Source organism: Netta rufina (assembly GCF_964035555.1).
Source record: "Netta rufina genome assembly, chromosome: Z".
NCBI lineage: Eukaryota > Metazoa > Chordata > Aves > Anseriformes > Anatidae > Netta > Netta rufina.
Genome location: NC_140126.1, coordinates 25,423,562 through 25,447,214, shown reverse-complemented (window position 1 = coordinate 25,447,214; position 23,653 = coordinate 25,423,562). Strand labels below are relative to the sequence as shown.

The following is a 23,653-nucleotide window of genomic DNA, read 5'->3' as shown; positions in this document are numbered from 1 at the left end:
TTCTCAGTGTTTTGAGAATCCCCCACTCTGTTCGACCAAAATCTTAGTAATACCAAATTAACATCTCATAAAACAAGCCCTATCTACTTTAGCTTTGATGGTATTACCCATCTTTGTTGAATCTAAGCATATTTTCCCTTGAAGTGGTTATTTTGAAATCTTTTGATTGTCTAAGCCCTATGGCATTCAAGTAATCAAGATAATCAAGGCCGTCCTGCATTACTTTTGAATGCCATCATGTAGCACTTGGCTGTTTCATTTCACAGTAATCTAGGGGTACTTGCGATGCCACTGAAAGTTGTAGTGGCTGTGACAGTAAATTAACTGCGTCCTTCTCAAAAGGAATCATTGTGTCAATACAACAAAATGGCAAAAATGCAGCATTACATTTCAAAACCAGTTGATAAAGATATGCACAGCCCACTGCAGGTAGTGAGGAGTTTGCTCTGTGGGACTATGAACTCCTTCCTTCCTCCTTCCTGAGCTGGTGGAGCTCCTCTAGCCAGTTTGTATAGTAGGAGCATCAGATAGGGTGTCTCAGGAGTTGGGCAGGTGGGAGGACCTTGCTAGAAACCACTTACAGAAAATGCTAGTACTGATAGAGCTTGGGCATTCAGGGCAACATCTGATTGGCATCGTGGTGCCTCAGTATTAGGCATAATCTATACTACTGAATTCACAGACTTAAGCTCAACACCCCTACAATAAAATGAGGTAAGCTACAAGGCAGAAAGCTGTGTGGGGTAATACAGTAAAGCAAACAATGAATTTTTAATTAAAGAAAACACAGAACTCTAATTTACGGTTTGCTGGAAAATGCCTTACTTCACTAAGAGCCTATTCTCCTGCTGCATGAGGCAAGGCAGATGATCCGATTATTACGAAAGAGAAAAACAACAACTTTGAGTCATTTTTTTTGCTTCACATTTCATGTGGCAGCTGCCGGAGATCTGTCCTCCGAACTGCACACTTCTACCATGTATCTTGCATCAGCATTAGTCAGAGCTCTCCAAATCAAGTTAGGACACAGACCAATGAAGAATCTAATCCTTCTCCCCCAGATTGTCCCATTTGTATGTTAAACCAACTCATAAAGGAATCATAAAGGAATCACAAAGGCACCAAAGCTGCCATCAGCAAAACGGTGGGGTTGGGTGTTGGAGGGAGGAGTGAGGAAAGCATATTGAAGAAGAGCATGCAGCAGGTTCTAGGCAAGCTGAGCTGCCTAGTGTGTGATGCCTTGGTTCAGAGTACTCAGATGGGATTTAGCACTATTGTCTTCTCCTGAAGGAATATAAATGGGTCTCCTCCATGTCTGAAAGGTTTTTGGCCTCTAACCATTATAGAGTATTGTGAGTCCTGCCTTCATGTGGCTGCAAGGTGTAGGAACTACCTCTTAAGTCCTGCCAGCTCCTTCAGACTGAGAAATTAAATTAAGGGGTTCCTTGTCTTGGAATGCTGGGTGGTCATCAAAGTTTAAGTCCTTTAACGGATCTCATCCAATGGATGTAACATATTGTCTCAAGCTGCACGTTGAAAATGAAGCACCGTTGTGTGCTTCATTCATACTTTTAACCTGCTGCCCCATTCAACTGCAACAGGGGTCTAAAAGAGAGGCTTCCTGAAGTCACAGAAAGCCACTGGTGCAGAAGGGCCATGCAAATTCATACCACCCCAGAGCCAAAGTAAAGCAGCTATTCTTGTCAATGAGTGCTGGGATTGTGCCTGCTGCATTGTGTGCAGTCCAGGACAGCACACATCTATCACAGTCAACTCTCAGGGCTCAGCTGTGCCTTAAAGACACCGTTTAGCTTTTAACAGAGCTGATCAGCACACAATGTGCTGACTGTCATTCCTAAAGAACAAAATGACAGCTGGGCTTATGATAAGTTTGTCTGGAGGTAGAGAATGAGAAGAGCAACTTGGTTACTGATTACCTTCTCAGTATGCAAATGAAAAATGTCCCCAGGCTTGACACAATTTGTATGGATGTAGCAAAATCAATGAACTTTTTCACCCTCAGCTGTCCCAGGAGTGAGCTTCACACCATTGTCTCCAGCCTGACTCTGAGACTTGACTATGATGATTTACATTCAGCAGCACACTACAGACACAACGTGGAAGTTCAGGAATTTTAAAGCGCATCTCTGCTGTCAGGCTGTTTCACAGAAAGAGTGCTAATGAATAACAATCATGTGACTGCTGCCATTGCTTCTTTTTGTTACCCTGTGGTTTATACTATTTGGATCTGACTATCAATTAAATAACTGTTCTTTCAGATCTGTTGCTCAGGTTCCTATTTTTAAAATCCTAGGACTGCTCTTATGTAAAAAGAATATTCCTGATATACTGTGAACTAATACAAGAAATGCTGGTCCCATCTTCTTTTTTTTTTTTTTTTCTTTTTTCTTTTTTTTTTTCTTATTACTATTTATTGCATAGTTCTTGGGGTAACATGCAAAAGCCAAGCTGTGAAAGAAGGCTAAGTAATTTCAGGAAATAAGGTACTACTGGAGGTGGGTTAAGGTGTCAGAAATGTGTCCTTAATATCTGTATGTACCAAAGTATCTTGACTTTAAATTATATTTAAAATTGGCTTCAGACAAGAGCTAATAAGATCCTTTTCATGAAAAGTGTTATATTACCTATTATGTGTTTGAGTATTTTTTCAGAACATTTCTCTAACGTTTACATCCTGTGACAGGCCTGTTATTTTTCTAACATTTCAATAAGTAGATATATTAAATGTAGTAGAATAAATGTAGATTATCACTTAACCCTAGAGAAAGTATTTGTTTAGAAATGTTTTCAAGGCTGATGACATTTATCAACTCAAAATCCAGATTTTCCACTAGATCTTGGCATAATGGAAGATGATTATGGAGGTGGAGGTAGGGAAAATAGTAAAACCAGCATGTTGCTTGTCTAGGTGTGAAAATGGAAGTCACTTGCTGGGACGAAAAGTACAATTGGGACACTGAAGCATAACTACCAGTGCTCTGTAGCTGAGAGCTCATGGAGTGTAGATGCTGCTAATATTCAGGAAGGAATTCTAGGCTGTTTTCCCAGTTTTGAAAGATGATGCAAAACCAATTTCAGCAATGCAGTCAGTATACTATTTGTTTAAGACTGCCCTGGCAGCAGCCAAGGGTCTGACCCTTAATGGCAGCAATTTGTTTCCCTTTGGTTTGGTCATTGGTCTTTGACATTGGTCTGATCGGTTTTAAGGGGCCACATCTTTGCGTGGATCTAATTCAGAATTTCCGGGTGATTTGTCTGAATAATCTCCTTCCAGATAGCTCATGAGCACTTGAGTGCTGCTCTCAGACTAACAAAGCCAAGAAAAAATAAATCTTTTGTTATAATCTGAGCCTTTTCTTTTAGAAGTAATTCACTTCAAAACAGATTTCACCATCTAATTTTTGTTACTGTTATCCTTTTCAGTTTATCTCCAGTTAGCTGATCAATTTTCCTTCTTTTTCTTCAGTTTCCCTGTTCCAACCCAACATGCAAGGCATTGCTCATATCAGTGTTCTGGCAAAGGGCGGGCAGCACTTTCTCCGCAGCATTCAGATATTTTCTTCATGGCTCTCCGTGTGAAGTCCACCTTCCCCCTTTCTTTCTTGAGAGCAGTGTACTCATAGGCCTTCAGCTTGCTGTAATAGTCTGAGAATTTGTTGTAAAGTATGGAGATGGGCATGCCATTCAGGATTATACCAAATGCGATGCAGAGGAACGCGAACAGGCGGCCGAGGTGAGTTTCTGGACACATGTCTCCATATCCCACTGTAGAGATGCTGACCTACAGGCAAATCAGCAGTCAGCTTATTAGCTGGGAAGAGGCATACAAAAGGTTATCTCCTTGTAATCTTTCTAGATTTGCTCAGGGATCAGAGGTGATTCTGGAGCTAACATTCTTATACTTTGCATCACACACCTGCACTGGCTTTTTTGGGTACTGTTAATTTTATGTAAAAGTCCCCAGTTAAAATAAACAAACAAACAAATAAATAAATAAATAAATAAGCCCCTCTCCTGCAATAAAGACAGACAACAGTGCAGCAAGGCACCAGTCAGGAAGATTTTTAAAGGCTTTGTCTTGCAGAGGGAATTTCCAAATGGTTTCCCCACCACCGTGTCTGGAGGGTGGATTTGCTCAGCTGTGGATAGAGAAGGCTGCACAAATCCAGTGACAACTGTAATCCTGCTACCTCATTGTGTCACTGGGAACAGGCACCCCTCTGTGTCTAAATCCAGTGTGCTTATAAAAGCCGGTATTTTGGGACTTATTGTGTGTGTTCTATTTTGAGTATTACCTTTGCTTGTTATATTTATATATATGTGAAGTATGAATGAAAAACACATGAAAAACTTCAGCTAATTGTGAAATATATTTTGATAATGTTTGCACTGTTGGGAGATATGACCCAGCAGTCTGAAGTTTCTTTATAAAATTGCCTTCAATGTTTACACATATACAAGGACCTAATGAAAAAACATGTATCTTTCTCAGTCATCTAGAAATCTCAAACTTTTGCTGAATTTTTATGAATTTGTATTTGAAGAAGTGTTTGGGGGTTGCTGAAAATATTTTCGGTGTGCTTGTGAGTGATGGTATTTTATATTCCCAGTTTACATGAACCTGTGAATTTTGCCATCTCATTGTCTACATAGTCCATAAAGGATCTTTTTCCTGAGCCTTCACGTTTTTATATTTTTAGACTACACAGATATGAATAAGCTTTGTTTTATATGGCCCATATATAGTACCAAGCAATGCAAAACTTTCTTTGTAAAATAAAGTTTTAAAAATTCCTGGCTGTTTGCTTACATGGTTGTTACATATAAATGATGTACTCGCAAACAGTCAGCATGAAATAACTCCTGTTATATTCTTCCACTCTGTGCATCTTGATTGTTTATAACGTTTACATTTAGTAAACACAATTTATGTTTCTCTGGCAGGTAAAACTTGCAGGGTTCTGCAATCTGGCGCTTCCTTGTAATATTCATGTGCAAGGGATCTTTTGCAGCCAATTAATTTTATTTATTTATTTATTTATTTTACAGTATTCGAGGAGACTGTTTGTATCTGGTAATATAAAACTTCCACAGAATACAGTACAGGCAGGAGTTTTACTGTAATTCTCTTGTGGCTTTCGCACTGAAATAAGTCTCTGGAAGGTCACGGTGTGCAGCCTGCCATCCTCTAACATGCTAAATAAAATGTTATTTCAAATAAAGAAAGTATTAGGCTACATGAGACAGCACTGGATAAGCATATTTGTAGGATGCACCTGGTGCTTCCTGCGGAATAAAAAGGATTAGTCACTTGGTTTAATGGAAATTAAGTCACTGGATTTGAATGATAATACAGGATAAATATCTCCAAAAATAAATACTGAGATGAGGGCAAGATGTTTATCTCTACCAGCCAGGACAAAGCCATTATCCTGTGATAAGGTTCTGTTCCACTGGCACAGTCTTCGACATCACTGTGACAGTTTGGGAGGGAGAGTTGTTCTCTTGGGTGGGTCAGACTGTGGACACCGCTGGATTTTGATGAAATTTCAGTGATCTGTATTTCTTAATTTTTACTTTTAAAGAATGAATAGGCTTTAAAAATTTATGTGTGCCTTAGAATCACAATGTGCATGCTCTAGCACATCTTTTGGATACACTTGCTCAGCTAAAAACACCTTTCTCACATAGTCATGGTTATATGGAATTCAGAGGAGTATCTAAATAATCATGGTGTTACCAGCTTGCAGGAGTGATGTCTTAAGATTTTTTCATATATCTTACATGTTCAGAAATCATGACAAACATGTGGGAAACTGCCACATTAAATCAGTCACTGCTGAAACAGTGAGTTTGGCCAGGATTGCTCCAGCTGCTGGCCAGAAGTATCATTATTGGACAGTCTGGAGTTGCCTTCCTGTGGTCCCCATGCTATGCTGATTGTCCAGCATGAGTTCTGATCCTTTTCCAATCCGTTTGCCTTGGTTTCCTTGCCTGGGAAGTGATGGGGACATAGCCAGCAACATAGTCAGGTCCAGGGGGCAGAGGTGCTCCTGAAGCCCTGCCATAAGAATGGGTTATGGAGGCCAGCATTGCTTGCTCTGACAGGAAATACACATACCCTGCAAGTGATGGTGGACTAGAACAAGCCTTAGTGCAACGGGTAGCACCTAGCTGCCCTTTGACTCGACTCAGGCTGCTGTAAAGATGCACAGCTGCTGCAGCACAAAGAACTCCTGTTTTCCAGCACTCTGATGCTGCTGGCTGCAGTACAGGGAGGGATCAGCTTCCCCTCTCCCCATAGTCAATCCCCACCCTCCCCCCAAAAAAAAAATAAAAAATCACGTTATTGTATAGATGATAATTGGGAAACTGCCATACCTGAGCATGAAGATTATCTGCTAAGCATCTGCTTACAGCCTGTGCTTCCCTTTCCCAGCCTCCATTGTCTGCTAGTCCTCATCAATCCAGAGGTGTTTCTTTTGTATTTGTAGCTCACCTTGAAGGATATAACTATCATTTTGGTCAGCAAATAGTCTGAGAAAAATTGATTAGCATACTGGAAATAATTGCATGGCCATCTTTGATTGTAAATGCTTCTAAGGTGAAGCATGAGTTTGGGATGCTGAACCATTCTGCCAGTACGCTGTCAGAGCCAGGAGGCTTTTAAGTAAGGTGGAGTACTTTAAACTCTCATGGTTCTGTGTTCCCAGCTAAATCTTCATGCCCCTGCAAGAGGTGAACCAAACAACATGGAATACATTGCCCGAGAAACATCCCTCCACATAACGGAGTGTAGTACGGCTCAGCGATAGTTCAGACCTCAAGGAGATGTGCCCAAATGCCTTAGAGCAGAGACCCCCACGGCAGTCTCTAGAAATGAGGTCATTCTGCCTTCCTTTCCAAGTCTTGTCAGCAGAACCTCAGCCAGTTACCCACACTCTTGGGAAGAATCACATTTTCTAGCAAAGGCTGCAAAAATACTCAAGGTGACATTAACCACACATTAACCTCCCTCACTACAGACTGATGTGGGGTTCGAACCAGTGACCTAGATGTAGAAGGCAGCCTATCCCATTATCAGCCTCCTGAGCCATGCCACTTATTTTTGCATTCATTCATCAACTCTGGCACAATATAAATAACCACCAATGTTTTGTATGTATATATGTGCAGATGTATCCTGGAAGTGCCACCTAAGGAGCAGAATGCAATCTCTTGTGTAAAACAACCATTGGTCCGAATGAAATTTAATAGCCAGAGCTCTGGGACAGTTTGGACTTTGCAAGTTTGCCTGCCAGAGTACAGTGAATGGTACATAAACCATGTTTTACCATCTTGCAGTTGTATGATGGGTCACAGTAGATTTTCAAAAAGATCAAGAATTAAAATCCCATGTGCAGCTGCAACCAGCTAGCCCGATAAACTCTTTTTTTCTTTGTTTATTTTGGCAACACTGTCAATAGGATTTAATGGAGAAAAGCTTTTCTTTTCTGTCTCTTTTCCCACTTCTTCTTTAAAGGGCAAGTACTGCCTGCATTTGGTCAGATGGGAATTTCAACACTGTCTGCCTGATTAAGCCTTGATTAAAGCTTACAACTGAGGTGAATGAGTGCATGCGTGTGTGTGCGTGAGTGAGTGCATATGTCCTGTAAGCTCTGAATTCAGAGCAGATGTTCACTGATCTAGGCCTTCTGTTTTCAAGACCGTCAGCTACTTTAGAAAGGGAGGGGAGAAGAGGGTAAAGGAAGGGTGGTGAGGGAGGGGATGGTCTCTAGATACTGAGCAAGTTGAGTTGTGTTTACTTACGGCAGCCCACCACCAAGCATGGGGGATGCTGGTGAAGTTGGTACTAGAGACGTCATGCTCCACTGTGTAGACCATGGCAGAGAAGGCGAAGATGCCCATGGCAATGAAGAGCAAAAGGCAGCCCACCTGCTGGTAGCACTGGCGCAAGGTAAAGCCAAAGGCACGCAGCCCCGTGGAGTGGCGGGCCAGCTTGAGAATGCGGAAGATGCGCATGAGGCGCATGATGCGAAGCACTTGTCCCACTTTGCCCACCCGTCCCACCTTCTCGATATCGTGCTCATGCTGGGAGCCCCGGCCTCGGGGCTGGTCATCATCAGCGAAACATTCAAGCAGCAGCTGCAGGTAGAGGGGCAGGATGGCAATGAGGTCCACAGCATTGAGCGCGCTGCTGGCAAAGCGGCGCAGGTCTGGGGTAGAGACTAAGCGCAGCAGGTACTCCAGGGTGAAGAAAGCGATGCACAGGGTCTCGATGTGCTCCAGGACAGGACGACTCTCCCCACTCTTCCGGTCCACCTGCTGCATCTCTTCCACGGTGTTGAGTGCCAGGGCCACCACGGAGATGAGCACAAAGAAGCTAGAGGCCACCGCCATCACTTTGGCGGTGACAGAGGAGAAGGGCTTCTCCATGAGGTTCCAGAGGTGCCAGCGCTGGGGCCCATAGTAGCGCATGTGGTGGAAAAGCTGCTCATTCTCCTGAGCCTCTGCCTGGGAGCGCAGCTCACGCTGGACCTTCAGCTGCTCACTCAGCTCGTCGCGGCGCTCCTCGAAGCAGATGCGGCAGCAGCGGGGTGTGTATTTGAGCCGCACGCCCCAGTAGCTCAACTCCTCCAGGAAGCTGCGTGGGCAAAGCTCGTCCCTCACACGCAGCACCCCTGAGGCATAGAAATTGTACACCAGCTGGAAGACAGCTGGGTCACGGTCAAAGAAATACTCGTCTCCCTGGGCAGCATAGTCATCGCACAGGCCCAGCTGGCAGCGGCGGTCAGTGGAGGTGGCCAGGCGACCCAGGCGGGTCTTGGGGTAGATGGCCACTGCCTGGTAGGTGAGTCGGTAGCTTTGGCCACCGACGTTAATGTTCAGCACGGATGAAGTGGATGCCATGGCTGGGGCTCCAGAGGAAAAGGCAGGGGAGCAAGGAATGGATGATGAGGGCTTGTTTTCTCCCTCAAATGGGTCTCCGGTTGGCCATTTTCCTTGTTCTTTCTCTTCTTCTTCCTCATCTTCATCATCCACGTAATAGTTGTAATTCCCCTCTGGTCCAAGGAGCAGCAGGGGCTGGGAGCTCAGCGGAGCAGTGGCAGAAAAGCCACTCTGCTTGTCTAAACACATGCCTTCATTGTCCTTCCTCCTGGCGAGCTGTGGAAGGACATTTGCTGCTTCCCTCTCTCTTCCTTTAGCTTTCAGGAAAGGAAACTGCCTCCTCATGTTAAACTGCAACATACTATTTTCCCTTGCTCTTCTCCTTTCTTATCATTCACCTGCTTGACAAATTAGCACCAATCCTTTCTGGTACTAAGACTGACAGTCCTGCTCTCTTGTCTCTTCACCTCGGTGATATCAAGCACAGCGGCAGTTCTGCATTTTTCCTCCTGCCAGTCACCACTCCAGTTGCTGTGAAAGCTCACTGTAGGATATAGACACATGAAGACTGCTGTTGACTGTTTTAATCTTGCTGACAGGGAAGATCTGAGTGCTTAGAGAAGGGGATTTAAGGGCTATTATCCTGTTCCAGCCTCATGTCCCTCAGGCTGTGACGTGAATGATTATGGATCCATAAATCCATGAAAAATCAGTAAGGGGGAAAAAAATGTAAAGTTTTATTGCTAATAAACAAGCATACATTTCCCTAATTGAAATATATAGGGATTAAGAATAATCTGAAAATGAAAACATATGAGGAGCAGAGAGAAGACAGGGAACATTATAGATTTCTTTCATCTACTTCTGTATAGTATGTCTTGGTTTACCTTAATGAAAATAATGAATAATTAATATGCAGATATTTTGTGGGGATACATTACCATAAGTCTTTAAATATTTTCCAAAGGCAAGCAAATAAAAATCATTCCTCTTCATTCATGGTTAGCATATCTGCTGTCTGTCTGGTTGCTGGCACAGGTCTCATGCTACTCTGGGCACAGCTCAAGTGAGAGCAAGCATGTGGAGGGGTTTCTAGCACACTGCTTCACTTCAAACTCTTCTTAAGATGCTGAGAAAGGGAACAGGGTGCAAAGCCACTCCTCCCTCTCTCGTAGGGCACGTTTAGTAGCATAAAGCCACGTAAGGTACCTAGCAGGACAGGATAGATTCTTTATCCTTGTTTTGGTGGAGGTTTCAACCTCACCCCTCGATGAGCTGGCTCAAGCATCTCCAGTAACAGTGAGCCTCCTGAAAGCCAAGTTGCTTCCCCTTGATGCTGGAAGCACTTCAGCTGGACTAGAGCTCCTCTAAAGAAGAGGATACACACAATAAACGTATGGCTCCTTCAGCATACTCTTAGTCCTTGAGTTTCATCTTAACATCATCTCATTATCCCTGGTTTATGCAGGCTGGTGCAGGATGGGACATGGCAGTAGAAAACTACTAGCTCTGGCAACACCTTCACTGGTACAGAAGGCTGCAGTGTGAATATTTGGAGCAGCCAAAAGCTAGGTTTTGTTTTTATTGCTTCTCAGTCAGAAGAAATTCTTGTTGGAAATCTTGAATAATCAGAGTGATCATGTTAGTCATCCAAGCAATCTTGCAAGCGCAATTTTATTAAAACATTGACACAAATTCCAAACTACTCTTGTCACTGAGGATGAGAGGAAGTATCCTGGTTTCTGTCCCTGCTCCTCAAACACTTATGCATCTTACCAAATAACTCAACATATAAGCAATCCCTAAAATGAAGAAGTTTCTGTCTCAATGAGTGGCAGCCAAGCTTTCTGTTACATCTTTGGCTATGTTACCTTTGTGTTCCTTCCTGCTCAGTATCACAGCTTCAACATTCCTGGCTTACCTAACAGCAAGGAGCATATGCAAGGCTAATTCAAACCAGGTTTCCCATGATAATGAGTGTCTATCAAAACAGTTTAGTAGGCCTAGCCTGCACCAGAATCATGGTGTGGCCCAAAGTGCTGCTGTGGTTGTACCACAGCCTACAGCATGGAACATCTGCCTGTGTACCTGGGCACAGAGACATAATCTGAGCAAATCTGGATCATTATCTTCAGGCCCTGGGAGAAACCCGTGATCTGGAAATGAACCAGCTGCAAGAACTCAGAGATTTCTTATACCTGGGCAGCAGGTGCTCTCAGAAGCTGTTTTGGATTGATGTGACTGAGTTCTGTCCCAGCTTGAGTTCTTGCATACGACGCAAAATGATGCTGTTGAAAAAAAAAAAAAAGCCATATAAGCAGAAAAAGTCTGTGAGATTATTAGTTTGACTGATATAAATAGAAAAAAGATCAGCTGCTGTTGAGCATATGTTTCTTCAGGGTCTGGTTATTGTCAGCTATCCAACAGAAAATGTTCTTCTACCATCATATCTCACCCAATTAATATCTTTAGTGGTACTGTAGCCATGAAAGTCTGCCCTTCGGAAATAATACATACACATAGCTTGCCATCTGTAAAACCAAGTGTTTCACAGTGACTGTGTATTGCTAAGGGCTTTCCATCTGCAGCCCTTTAGCCTGTCTTCTACCTGCAGCTCCCTACCCTTTCACACAAGCTGTCAGGACATTGTATCCCAGTTCACCTGCGGCAGTATCTCTCCCTTGTTGTTCCCAAGCATACAAATAATTTTATTTTGGTGCCATTATGTGAAAAAATCACCTTTGTTGTGAGAATTACCGCTTCTTTTCCACGTTTCCCCTACCTCCTGGTTGTAGCTTTTACATTTACTAGGTCTTGACAAGGACAAGTTCTTGACAAAGAACTTCATAACTGAACATTTGACAGTACCTTTTTTCTCAGACTGCATACTAAAGGAGGCTTCTTCAAGTCACACTATTTAAGGCCTGTGTTTCTAGCAATTCATATTTAGGTGCTCTTGGAGGTGTTTTGTTTCACAAATTCTCCACTGCCCACTCTCTTTATCTTTCTTGATGCAATAAAGGTAAGACCCATATTTATAGGGATTGTCAGTGCCTTATTACAGACACCCAGCTGCTTTGCAGTTTGCTTTGAATATTGAAACGTGCTGTGGTTAGTCCTCTAACCACCTCTAGTTAGCAACCTTAGTACAAATTAATGTACAATGTCAGGACTGTCTCTTTGTCCTAAGCAAACTACTTCAGACATAAGAAAAACACTGGTCTGCAATACCATCATTTTAGTACCAAAAAATATTGAATGTTTCTTAATCAAGATTCAAGCTAGAGTATAACCACATTCCTCTTGCCAGACTTCACTGTAGTATTGTGTTTTCTGTTTTGTCAGACTCCCTGGTCTCACTTCTGCGAAGTCTCTGGTAAGGCTCATTGTTCACTACTCAAAAGATCTTTTGTTTTTTCATACCATGAAGTGGCATGAGCTTCAGTTCATGACTGTCAAATGCCAGCAGTTTGTACACCTGGTCTAAGACCTTACACACTGCTACTAACGAAAGCAAGAAAGGTTACTAGCTTCATGTCTCCTCAGGCTAATTACTTTGACCTAGTTATTCTTGGGAAGGAAACTGTCAGGCACCCAAGACACTCTGCTCAAGCTTGCCTGCACTGATGAAATAGGTAAAATACGATTGCTTTATTTACGTTCTTTACTATGTTCTTTCAAGTTCTTTTCAGACATGATTCTGAGATGCTAGATTCTCAGCCCAGATAGGCAAGAAAATGAAGTGATCAGGTGGGACTTTCTTCACCCCTATCTTCTTCCTTAGCCATCTCAGTGTGTTGGTAGTAGGAATTGCATAACATTTTATTTTATGGATAGTAGAAGAGACATGAAGACAGTAGTAGCAGTGGAGAGTGCTGTCCAATCAGTGTTCTGGATTCCAGCTTCCTGAGAACACCATTTTCACAATAGGAAACTCTAGGTGAAATGGAAGAGGGTCATGAGAAGATGAATCTGTGTAAGTCTTCATCTTAGGGAGTGCTGACTTTTCCCATGGTAAGGGATCATGTAACTACAATGTTTTTACACTGAGCAAATCACCTTCAGAGTGGAATATGCTTGCCTTCTATTGACTAAAAAAAAAAAAAAAAAAAAAAAAAAAAAGATTTTTAATTAAAATTACCTTGAAGAATTTATATGGCTCTATATTGCTTCACTGCATTAGTTTCAGACTTGAAACAACATGCTCAGCTATCTGTAGGGAATTGCACTGAAAATTACATAAGGATTTGTTTCAAAGTGTCCAGTCACACTTTTTCAGTAACACCCAGTGACCTCTCAAGCTATGTTGACAGTGTAGAAAATACTTCTACTGGTGATTATTAATAATCTGATGATTATTCATGTCCTATTTGCTATATTAGGGCACTAAAAAAAAACACAATGGGGTCAAAGGAAGACTGACTGACTGTAATGTCTAGTTAAACTGTGAGGTGTGACTCAGGCAGTGGGAGAATTACAATTCTGTTCTGTTCTGTTCAGGTACCCATACCAGTTTGTTATAAACAGGGATTGTCAATAAAAAATAAAAAATAAAAAAAAAGCAGAGAAAAAGGAAAAGGAAAAGGAAAAGGAAAAGGAAAAGGAAAAGGAAAAGGAAAAGGAAAAGGAAAAGGAAAAGGAAAAGGAAAAGGAAAAGGAAAAGGAAAAGGAAAAGAAAGCCTGAGCTAACACTATGCCACAATAACAGATATGTCTAAAGCTGAAGCAACATTTACTCTACCATTCCTCTCCACCCAGCTCAGCTGGACTTGTATGCAAGCAACAGTGGGCAAGAGGATCCTTGTTATTCTGTGATTTCAGGTATCTTTGCATCTTACCACCCCTTGCAGACTTTCTCAGCCCTGAAAACGCCATGCGTCTGCTGAAAAAAAAAAATAAATCCCTGTTTCTTACTGTATTTCTTTTTTTTTTCACTTACCTGGCAACCCTGTTGCTGCAGTTTCCTAGAGGATGCTTAGAAAGCGCAAAATGAATGGGAAGAGTGAAAGAGTGGATTAGAGTAGTCAGCACCACCCAGTTGCCCACATCTCTTCCTGCTAACACACTGCAGGAAGCATGTGCCCATGCAACCCCCAACTCCACCCACTGGTGCTGCCTGCACCACTGGAAAAAGAAAGAGAGGGCAGAGACAGAGGAAGCTGTTGCAGTGAGCCAGCTCCAGGAGTAGGCACCAGGCAGAGAGGGCAAAACACGACCAAGATTAAGCTGGCAGTTTTGTACCTGAGCCACAGTTTTGTTAGTCTGTGCCACACAGGGTAACAGCATTGATGTAAATAGTCCAAGGGATGTATCTGATGGGTGAGACAACATGCCTAAGCCCAGGAACCCAGGACAAGTTATCTAATCTACCATAGTTGAATGTATATGCTTATATGCTTACAGGTATGGAACAAAACAGCTGCAAATTGTGAAACAAATCTCTCCTTAGTATTTACATTCATATATTTGCCACAGACTATGAGTGAGATGCAGCCAGTTACTCGTTTCACCTGACATAAGCAAGTTTGGTGAGTATTTGTGCCAAGCTTGCCTCATCCCCTCCATGTTGTTTCAACTAGAGGCATTCTGGAAGGGGTGCCCTTCTTTCTCACAAGCCTGGAGACTCTTCCTTGCATCTACTTAAAGTGGTTCATGTTTCTCCTTTGCCACTGACTCTTTCTGTTTTCTGCCAGCATCTCCTCCTGTCTAACCAGTCCACCTAAGTCCTTGCCAATATCATTTTCACATATCTACAACTCCATGACAGCTTTTCCCTATTGCAGTGGACTTTTTCTTTTTTTTCTTTTTTTTTTTTTCCTTTCTATTTAACAAAAAAAGACACATTTTTACTGTAGATGTTTTTTCAGGGAAATATCTCTGCTGTGATATACCTTAGCATACTCAAGCAGAAGTACCCACAGGAACACAAGGATGGCTTGTCAGCAGCAACATACCAACTGATAACCCTGGATCATATGCATTAACATCTGTGTGCTAGCTCTTATTAGGTCCTAATCACATCTCATAGAGTATTTTATGCAGATGGTGTTAAAAAATGACAGAATAAATTTATTTATTTATTTATTTTTGTAAATACGAAGAATTTTAACTACCATTGGGTAGGAAGAGCCTGAATCTCTGGACAGAAACAGAAAATGATATTGTAATAGATCGATGCTTGTTCTATTAAACCTTGAGCCAAACCATGTCATGTTTGAGAGGTATAATTTGGCTAAAATTTTGCAGTAAGCTGTGAGGAGAAAAGCCAGCAAAACTTCATTTGCTATTTCAAAGAAACCACATGTAAAAAGAGAAGAAGTGAGGCATGGGAGGCACGTGGAGCCTCATACAGAGAAATAAAAATCCAGCTTTCCCTGGGTTTTGGCTCTACATTCAATCCCAGGAGCTTTGCCCATGCATTGCTGAGCAGCAAACAGAGATCAAGATGCAAGATCCTGTATTGCTTTGTCCTGATCTGGATCTACAGCAACTTCAGGCATTTGCATAGAGCACCAGCTACATGGAAAATGATGGTAAAGTCTTCAGAAGATGATATGCAAATGCAGCCTAGCTTCTCTGGAATTCCAGCAAGAGGCAAGGCAGCCTTTGCAAAGGCATGGACAGCAATAACAGAGCTGAGCTAGTGCAGGTGATGGGTCACCTCACACACGTATCAAGCAGAGATATATCACAGTGAATCAGTGAAAGGTTGCCAAAGACAGGACATATGGACATAAAGCACTCTTACAGTTAAGAATAGAAAGCAGGAATTACCACTAATACCAAGTATCTCCCAAGTTATGCAAGAGCTAGCTATGACCACAGTGAGCAGAACAGAGCTAATGTGGAAAACAGGACAGCACATACATTCAGTAGGATGAAAATATACTGCTGACAGGATCATATTCCTCTGGCTTAATGAGTTCATAACCAGTTTTTACAGGTGGTATGCTGAGTAACAAACCAGGATACAAACAGTAGAGGGATCAAACAGTATTTTCTGTATTGCATATTGCCAGGCTTTCCATGTGCCTTGCTCACTGTTGCTTGCAGTGCCTTCTTCATAAATATTAATGGCTCTTCAGACATGGACAGCTGGTCCCAGCCCTGCACGCAAACATTAAAAAGCACAAAACAGCAGCAGAGAAAACAAATTTTACTTAATGGGTGGGAATGAATATCAGCTGTATGTTGGGAAGCTGGAAATATGCTGGAAGCAGAAACAACACTGTGACACTCACACTCCTCTTAATGTCTGGGGGGTGGGAGGAAAGGGGGTAGTTGGGGGATGGGGAGAGTACAATTGACAGGCTTGGTGTTTTCTCAACACTATCTTTATGGGAAAAACAAACAAACAAACAAAAACAAACAAAAACAAACAAACAAAAAAAACCACTTTTCCTGCTGACAGAATTCAGCTGCCAGTTTTACTTTGAGAGTTTGTTTTAGATTACCAAAAGGGAGAAAGTATGGACACACTCATCAAAGCACTTGCACTTCCTTTCCCAGGAATTTGTTTTTATTCTTGTTTTTCTGTGTTTTTTTGTTTGTTTGTTTGTTTGTTTGTTTGTTTTTCAGTCCAAAAAAGGACTTTTGACTGGCAGCATCCATTTTCACTTTTTTTTTTTTTTTTTTTTTGCAAAGACCTTGCACAAACAACAATACCTCTGTACTAGTGAAAGCCATCTAAACCTCATAAATGGTAAAGCCACAAAGTAGAAATCATAGGTGAAAGTCTGCAATGAGGAACAACAGCCCAGAAGTCCACACAGTCATTCCTGGCAGCAATGCATTCCCTTTCCAGACTTCAGTATCCTGCAGTGGTCTGGACACCCACCTGCTCCATGAAACAGAAAGAGTCTCCTGAGCCTCTTCATTTAAGCTGTATTGTCTCAATGCCAGCTCAGCCAACACTTCCTCATTTTCCCTGTTTGCATCACTTCCCCTAGCAAAGGCTACTGGCCCAGGTGGTAGTCACAAAATGGCAGTCAGAGTTTATGATGGTCCATGAAGTCAGGATCTTGCAAAAAACAACAATAATGAAGTATGTGGCTGCATTCAACCTTGGATTCCTGGTGGTGGGCTAACAGTGAGTTGTGCTGGACTCATTTACAGGATGATTTAATGTGCCATGTGCCATGGCCTCTGGATAACCATTCCTCCTGATTTATGTGTACTCTCACAGTGTACTGAGAACTGCTGATCTTTTATATAGACTTCATTGAAACCAGCTAACAACAGGAAAAAAGACAACTGATTCATGCACTTTACATGCAGAAGGACCACACAGACTTGGAAAGGGCTCAATGGAAGCTTTGGATCTGTGAATATTTTTCAGGATCCCTAGTAGTTTTCTCCAAGTTCCTTCCTTTGATAAACACACCCACCCATCTAACTTTCTTTTGTAGTTCCTTCTCCTTTCCTTGGGTGAGACTGCCCTTCCTGAGCCTTTCCTCTCACAGCACTCCAAGTGATGGTAAATTAACACAGCTCACCTGTCTTCTCTGCTCACTGTTTTGCACCTGCATTTCCATCACGTGCAAGTTTCATGCTGTGCTGCACCCCAAATCTGAAAGAAGATCCTGGGATCTGCCAGGTTGGTAGGGGACAAAGATGTACCTCCTCCTCCTCAGTATAATCACAAGCATCTCCACAATTCACAGTGGAGATGGAGCAATATCTTTGAGGAGAGGAGAAGGAGGTGCCAGTCTCCTTGGGGTGAATTTTCTGAACCACATTTTTAAGTCCATAATCCATAGTGGATTTGTGATGGTGTGAAATTTTGTTTGCTTCATGTGTATGCACATCACACTTCTCCCTGCCGGTCTGGGACTACAACTGCTCTGCCTCTGCTTTTCTACCATTTATTTCTGGAGCTGGTCCTTGCTTCCTTCTCTGCTCATGATGTACCTGTATTGTACTCCCTTGACCCTGTCTATCACTGCTCCACAGCAGCAGTCCTTGCAATAAAACCATCACTCTTCAGCCTTGACTCAGATGAATGTTTACCTCACAGAGACTTTCCTATTCGCAGAGTGCTTGAGGGCTCACCTTTCAGATTCATTATGAGCGTTTAATGTGTTCTGTCAGTGTGTAGTTCACTGTGCTCTGTGTTTAGCATACAAATTGAAATGTTTAGCTGCAAAATTATATTTTTATTATTATTTTAATGCACAGGAAAGATTGGTTTAAAATAAGCAGACTACTTCTGGGAATTTTTGAGGAAATTAGATAACTTTGCAATGGAGGAGAAGATATTGCTAAAATGCTTCAGTCAGTGCTAACTTGTGACTTCAAATTCCAAGAGATATTTTCATAACACAAGAGTTTTGTAATAAAGCACTCTACTTATCTACAATGTTGCACAGCAAAGAACAAAATGGTTCAGGGACAGACAAAGCTTTTTGCAGCCTGGATTTTAGCCAGATTTTTTGTGTTTGTACACACACATATTTATGCATATGTGTGAAAATCTGTCAACAAGATTGCTGTCCTTATTGCAACCATGTGCCATTTGTAAATCACTTCAGTAGAGTGAGCTTGTCAGGCATTTCATGAATATAGGGTTGAGTGGTTTAAACAGGTTATTTGCTTTTATCTTCTGTTGTCCCAGTCTGCGTAGCACAGGTTTGATTTACAGGCTAAACTTTCCGTAGGAGAGGATTTCAGTTTCCAACTCTGTAACCCCCTGTGCTGTGCAATGCAATGACCAAAACTCCTTTTTTTTTTCTATAGTGTTCTCAGAAATTGTCGTTCCCTTCTCTGTATAGAGAGCTAAAGGAGGCAGAGAAAAGATCTTTTACTGATACTGTCTCTAAAGAAATAATTAATGCACCTTTGAAAATCTTCCTTTGGTTTTGACTTTTGGCAGAAAAGCACTGCTTCCCTTCTGCTTTTCCCACCTCAAAGGCCAGCAAGAGAAAGAATCAGGTAGATCAGCCTGGCTACAGAAGTTTTTTGAAGGTGACAGAGTACCAGTTCCTGTTTAACCTAGTCACTGCCTTTGTCAAACACTATTTAGAATACCATCATGAAATTAGTTCTTTTAGAGTATACACTATACTCTGCTGTTTTAAAAACTGGTCATGAATTAAAAAACTAGTCATGAATCCCCATTTAATGACTTTTTGGATAAAGATATACTGAGAAGTTAAATGCGTGATGCTTTATGTGAAATGGGGTTTGCCATGAGAACTGAAACCTGTGCACACTATGTGATTATTGTCAGATTTGTCCAGAAGACTGTATTTAGCAAATATTCTGCAGGAACATAATGTCATGTGTCAGGTGTAGTTACGTGAGATGAGTACTCCTATCTTTTTTCGTCAAAGGCTGATGTTTGTCTTCCTTGTTCTTTGCATCTGTTTAGAGGCAGAACCCTCCATAGGAGCTGTGCTACAGTGTTTCCTACCAACTTCCTCATGGGCAGCATCCCCAGAGGACTTCCTCTACAACTTCATGCAAAAGCCCACGCAGATTCTCCATGTAGTAAAATCAGGCTCCTGACTTCTGCTGAATGAAAATGTCTCAGTCTGCTCCTCTTCCACTTGTCTCTGCTTGGTATTCTACATACCCGTAGGTTCTCTTTTGTATTGAGTAAGATATTGATTGGTATTGCAATGGCACTGCAGCAGTTTACAGTAACCTATGACCATGCTTAAAGCCCTTGAAGCACTGATGTCTTTTTCTCATTCCTACAAGGCAGTGTAGTATTTCATACATGTTGTTAGCATAAAAATTCATTAAAATGTTCAGAGGACAGAGAGGAGATCCTTGGGACCTTTTATTTTTCACTGTGATTTTGCTTCTGTTTTGTTTTTACAAAGAAGCAGCTTATATTGACACCAGGACTGACTAATAGCCTACAACTACAGCTGCTACCTGTGAAATAAGAGGTAACCTGTTAGCCTGGTATGTACTGCTGCACAGTGAAAAGGGATTGCAAAAACAAGGAACTCAGACAGCATTAAAAGCACTATCAGCTTCCTTACAGTTTACCTCAGTCGGTAGCCTTAGAAGAACAAAAAGTAGTAATGAAGGGCGATTCACTGCAACACCAGCGTGATCAGGAATGGCTTCAGGAGGACAGAAGAGTGAGATGGTGAGCTTTTACCTGCTGTCTGTGCAAGTGAGTGGCATGAGTGGTGAGACACGGTTGCCTGCATTAGATGGGCTGCATTCCAGCTCGAGGGGGGTTGCTGCAGGGGGGTTCAAAATGGAAAAGCTGAGTGAGGGTGGCTTAGCACTAAACTGGGATGAAGGAAGGAAAAAAGGGAAAAGCTTCCCAGAACAAGCTGGCACAGGGTGGCCTGTGGCAGCAAACAGGAGGATGACAAATGCAGCTGGGGAAGTATACAGCTTATTCACCAACAGGAGAAATCTGGGAGAAGCAAGCCAAACATGACTAACTGATAATAGCTAATCTTGGCAGTATAGCAGAGTGATTTGCCTAAGTTGTCAGCACCTCTGTTTGAAATCTACGTGAGGAGCTGAAAAGCAAACAAAAAGTGTAATTATGCTGTATGTGGAATTCTTTGATGTGGGTTTCAGTGCTGCAAACAGGACCAAGGGCCTGGAGATAATGGCCAGGAAGTCCCTTCCAGTACTATACTTAACTTATGATTATTCAGTCTTTTGTAAGTAGGCAAGAGCTTTCCAGAACATGTGTGTGTGACATTTTTCTGCCTCAAAGACCATATGGTCCAATACATATTTTTATGTCCCATCTCTTAGTGATTTCCATAATATGTGCAAAACAGCTTTCCGAGTAACTCACTAAAATCTTCCACTAGGAAAAGTGGGTCCTGAAGGACAATCCACTGCCACCATTCTGCTTCACTAACAGTATTACGCTGTCTTAATTCATTAACTGTCCTCTGTACCACATTACATTTAGTTGCCATGAATTCTCCACTAGCTCATCACTGTAGTTCCTACGTGAATACATGGCTTATCACCGCAAAAGCTGGCACTGCAGGGTCAGGGCATTCAGCCCTAATTATTCAGGCATAATTTAGTTGTGAAAGGTGTGGGACGCCATGCTCTAGGTAACTCTAGTGGGAAATAAACATGAAGAAGAAGTGATAGGGAGCAGTGGCTGCACATCAGAAGGGATGGAGGTAGCAAGGAAAGAAGGAGACATGAGGTAAGGCAACACATACTAATAGGAAAGTGCATTTGATTTTAATTGCTTTGTGGGAAAACAAGCAGACAGGGGAACAGGGAGAGATCATACCGATAATGTGGATCATGATCCACAGGACAGGAGACCTGCTTGGATGAGCAAGGATCTCCTGGAAGGACCCAAATGGAAGAAGGAAGTATACAGAATGTGGAACAGAGAACAGGCCACTTGGGAAGAACATAGGGACATTTTCAGAGGATGCAGTTATGTGGCAAGGAAAGACAAGGCTCATCTGGAGTTAAATCTGACCCTACAACAAGAGGGTCTTTTCCAAATATATCATTACCAGAAGGAAGGCTAAGGAAAATGTGGGCCCACTGCTTAATGAGGTGCTTTCCCTGCTGATAAATGATACAGAGAAGGTAGTGATACTGAATGCCTTCTTTGTTTCAGTCTTCACCGCTGAGACCAGCCCTCAGGAATCTCTGACCATATATACAAGGGAGGAAGTCCTGACAAAGGAGGAATTTCCCTTGGTCAAAGAGGATCAGGTCAAAGATCTCTTAGGCAAACTTGACATTCACAAATCCATGGGCACAGATGGGATACATGCAGGAGTGCTGAGGGAGCTGGCCGATCTTATTGGTAGCCCACTTTCAATAATTTTTGAAAGGTCATGGAGATCAGGAGAGGAGGCTGAGGACTGGAAGAAAGCCAGTGTCACTCCAGTCTTCAAAAAGGGCAAGAAGGAGGACGCAGGAAACTACAGGCCACTTGGCCTCACCTCCATCCCTGGAAAGGTGATGCATTAGGAAGAGTGTTGCCAGTAGGTCAAGGGAAGTGATCCTCTTCCTCCGGTCTGCTCTGGTGAGGCCTCACCTGCAATACTGTGTCCAGTTCTGGGCTCCCCAGTGCAAGAGGGACATGGAGCTACTGGAGAGACTCCAGAGGAGGGCTACAAAGATGATTAGGGCAAGGGAGCATCTGTCATATGAGGACAGACTGAGAGCTGGGTCTTGTTTAGCTTGGAGAAGAGACGACAGAGAGAGGATCTTATCAATGTATACAAATATCTGAAGGGGGAGTGTGAAGAGGATAGGGCCAGTTTCTTTTCAGTTGTGCCCAGTGACAGGAGGAGAGGCAATGGGCACAAACTGAAGCATGGGAGATTCTGGCTGAATATGAGAAGGCATTTCTGTACTGTGAGGGTGACAGAGCACTAGCACAGGTTGCCCAGAGAGGTTGTGGAGTCTCCTCCTCTGGAGATATTTAGAACCTGCCTGCACATCCTGCACAATGTGCTCTAGGTGATCCTGCTTGGCATGGGGGTTGGACCAGATGATCTCCAGAGGTCCTTTCCAACCTCAAGCATTCTGTAAGATTCATTCTTTGTGATTCTGTGATACTGAATTGCTCTAAGACTCAGGTGAATGATAAAGAAGGTGTGTAAGCACAGCACACTTTTCCTTACATTAAGAAATACCCCCGCTTACTGAAAGAAGAAATGATCCATTTTGTGATTCTCTACTACTCCATGGTGCAAAGACAAGCCATTGCATGCTGGATTTTAGCTCCTCCTGTGTATAGTGTAAGCAAGCATATCACCATGAACACAAATGTATCACCACAGATGGCAGCTCTAATATGTTTGAAATAGAGACCAAAACAAAGGATTAAACCTTCCTCGATTTCCCTCTTTCTTGGTTGAAAGCAGTAGGGAAGCCTAGACCTGGTGGCAAGAAGCTGCTCAGATGTTGTGCATCATTGGAAGGCCACAGGCAGCAAAGGGGTAATAAGGTTACAGCCAAGGGATACTGATGGACTGGGAACTGAGGAATAGGGAAGGTGATGAGGAAGCACCAAAAACCATCCTCACTTCAGGCAAAAGAAAAAGCAACATGGTTCATGCAAAGTGAATTAAGGTTGCAGATTACAGCTAGAGGTAAGTGATGCAAACATGGGAGAAAGATTATGGTGAAGCAGTTATGATCCCTGTGATAAGCAGTACCCAGAGCTCAACAGTTGCCTCACATTTGCTGCAACCGATGGACTTCATAGGCTCAGGAAGAAAATTTAATTTTAAAGGAGGGGAAATGTTTCGGGAGATGAAATTCTTATTTCATTTAAGAATTCATCTCTCTGAATTCTTATTTTTTATCTGTTTTGTGAACACCTACTCAGAGCTGGCTTCCAGAGCTATTATTCTCCGTCCTGGTACTTCCTCCACATCTCCCCACTGCGCTGAACCATCGAGCTCACACAGAGTCTGCTGGAGGCAGGGCAACACATGGTACTCATGAAGTATCACAGGGCAGCTCTAAACTTGCCGTACACACACTGGAGGGACACGTTTGAATTCAAATAAAGTATTTTTCTTAGAATTAGATCATCATTTGCCACTGCCCAGTGGGGCTCTGGCAGTTCAGATGTTCCTTCTACTTTGCCACATGCTGAACTACTTGCTCCTGTGTGTCACCTGACTGTCCTCTACTGAAGCCTGTGATGTCCACCTACAAACAGCAATCTAGCATATACTGAGGGGGAGGGAGAGGAAACAACATACATTACCCCTTGGTTACACTAGAGAATGAGAGGTTATCTGACCTGGGCACAACTTAG

General features: G+C 42.5%; 1 protein-coding gene across 1 annotated transcript; it reads right to left on the bottom strand.

Moving 5' to 3' along the window:
- Nucleotides 1-3,526: 3,526 nt before the first annotated feature.
- KCNV2 (potassium voltage-gated channel modifier subfamily V member 2) lies at nt 3,527-9,270 on the bottom strand (the record flags this gene model as incomplete). Its single annotated transcript, XM_084305149.1, has 2 exons — nt 3,527-3,802; nt 7,831-9,270. The coding sequence occupies 2 exons, from the start codon at nt 9,268-9,270 to the stop codon at nt 3,527-3,529; spliced, it is 1,716 nt and encodes a 571-aa protein (XP_084161275.1).
- Between the last annotated feature and the right edge of the window lie 14,383 nt (nt 9,271-23,653).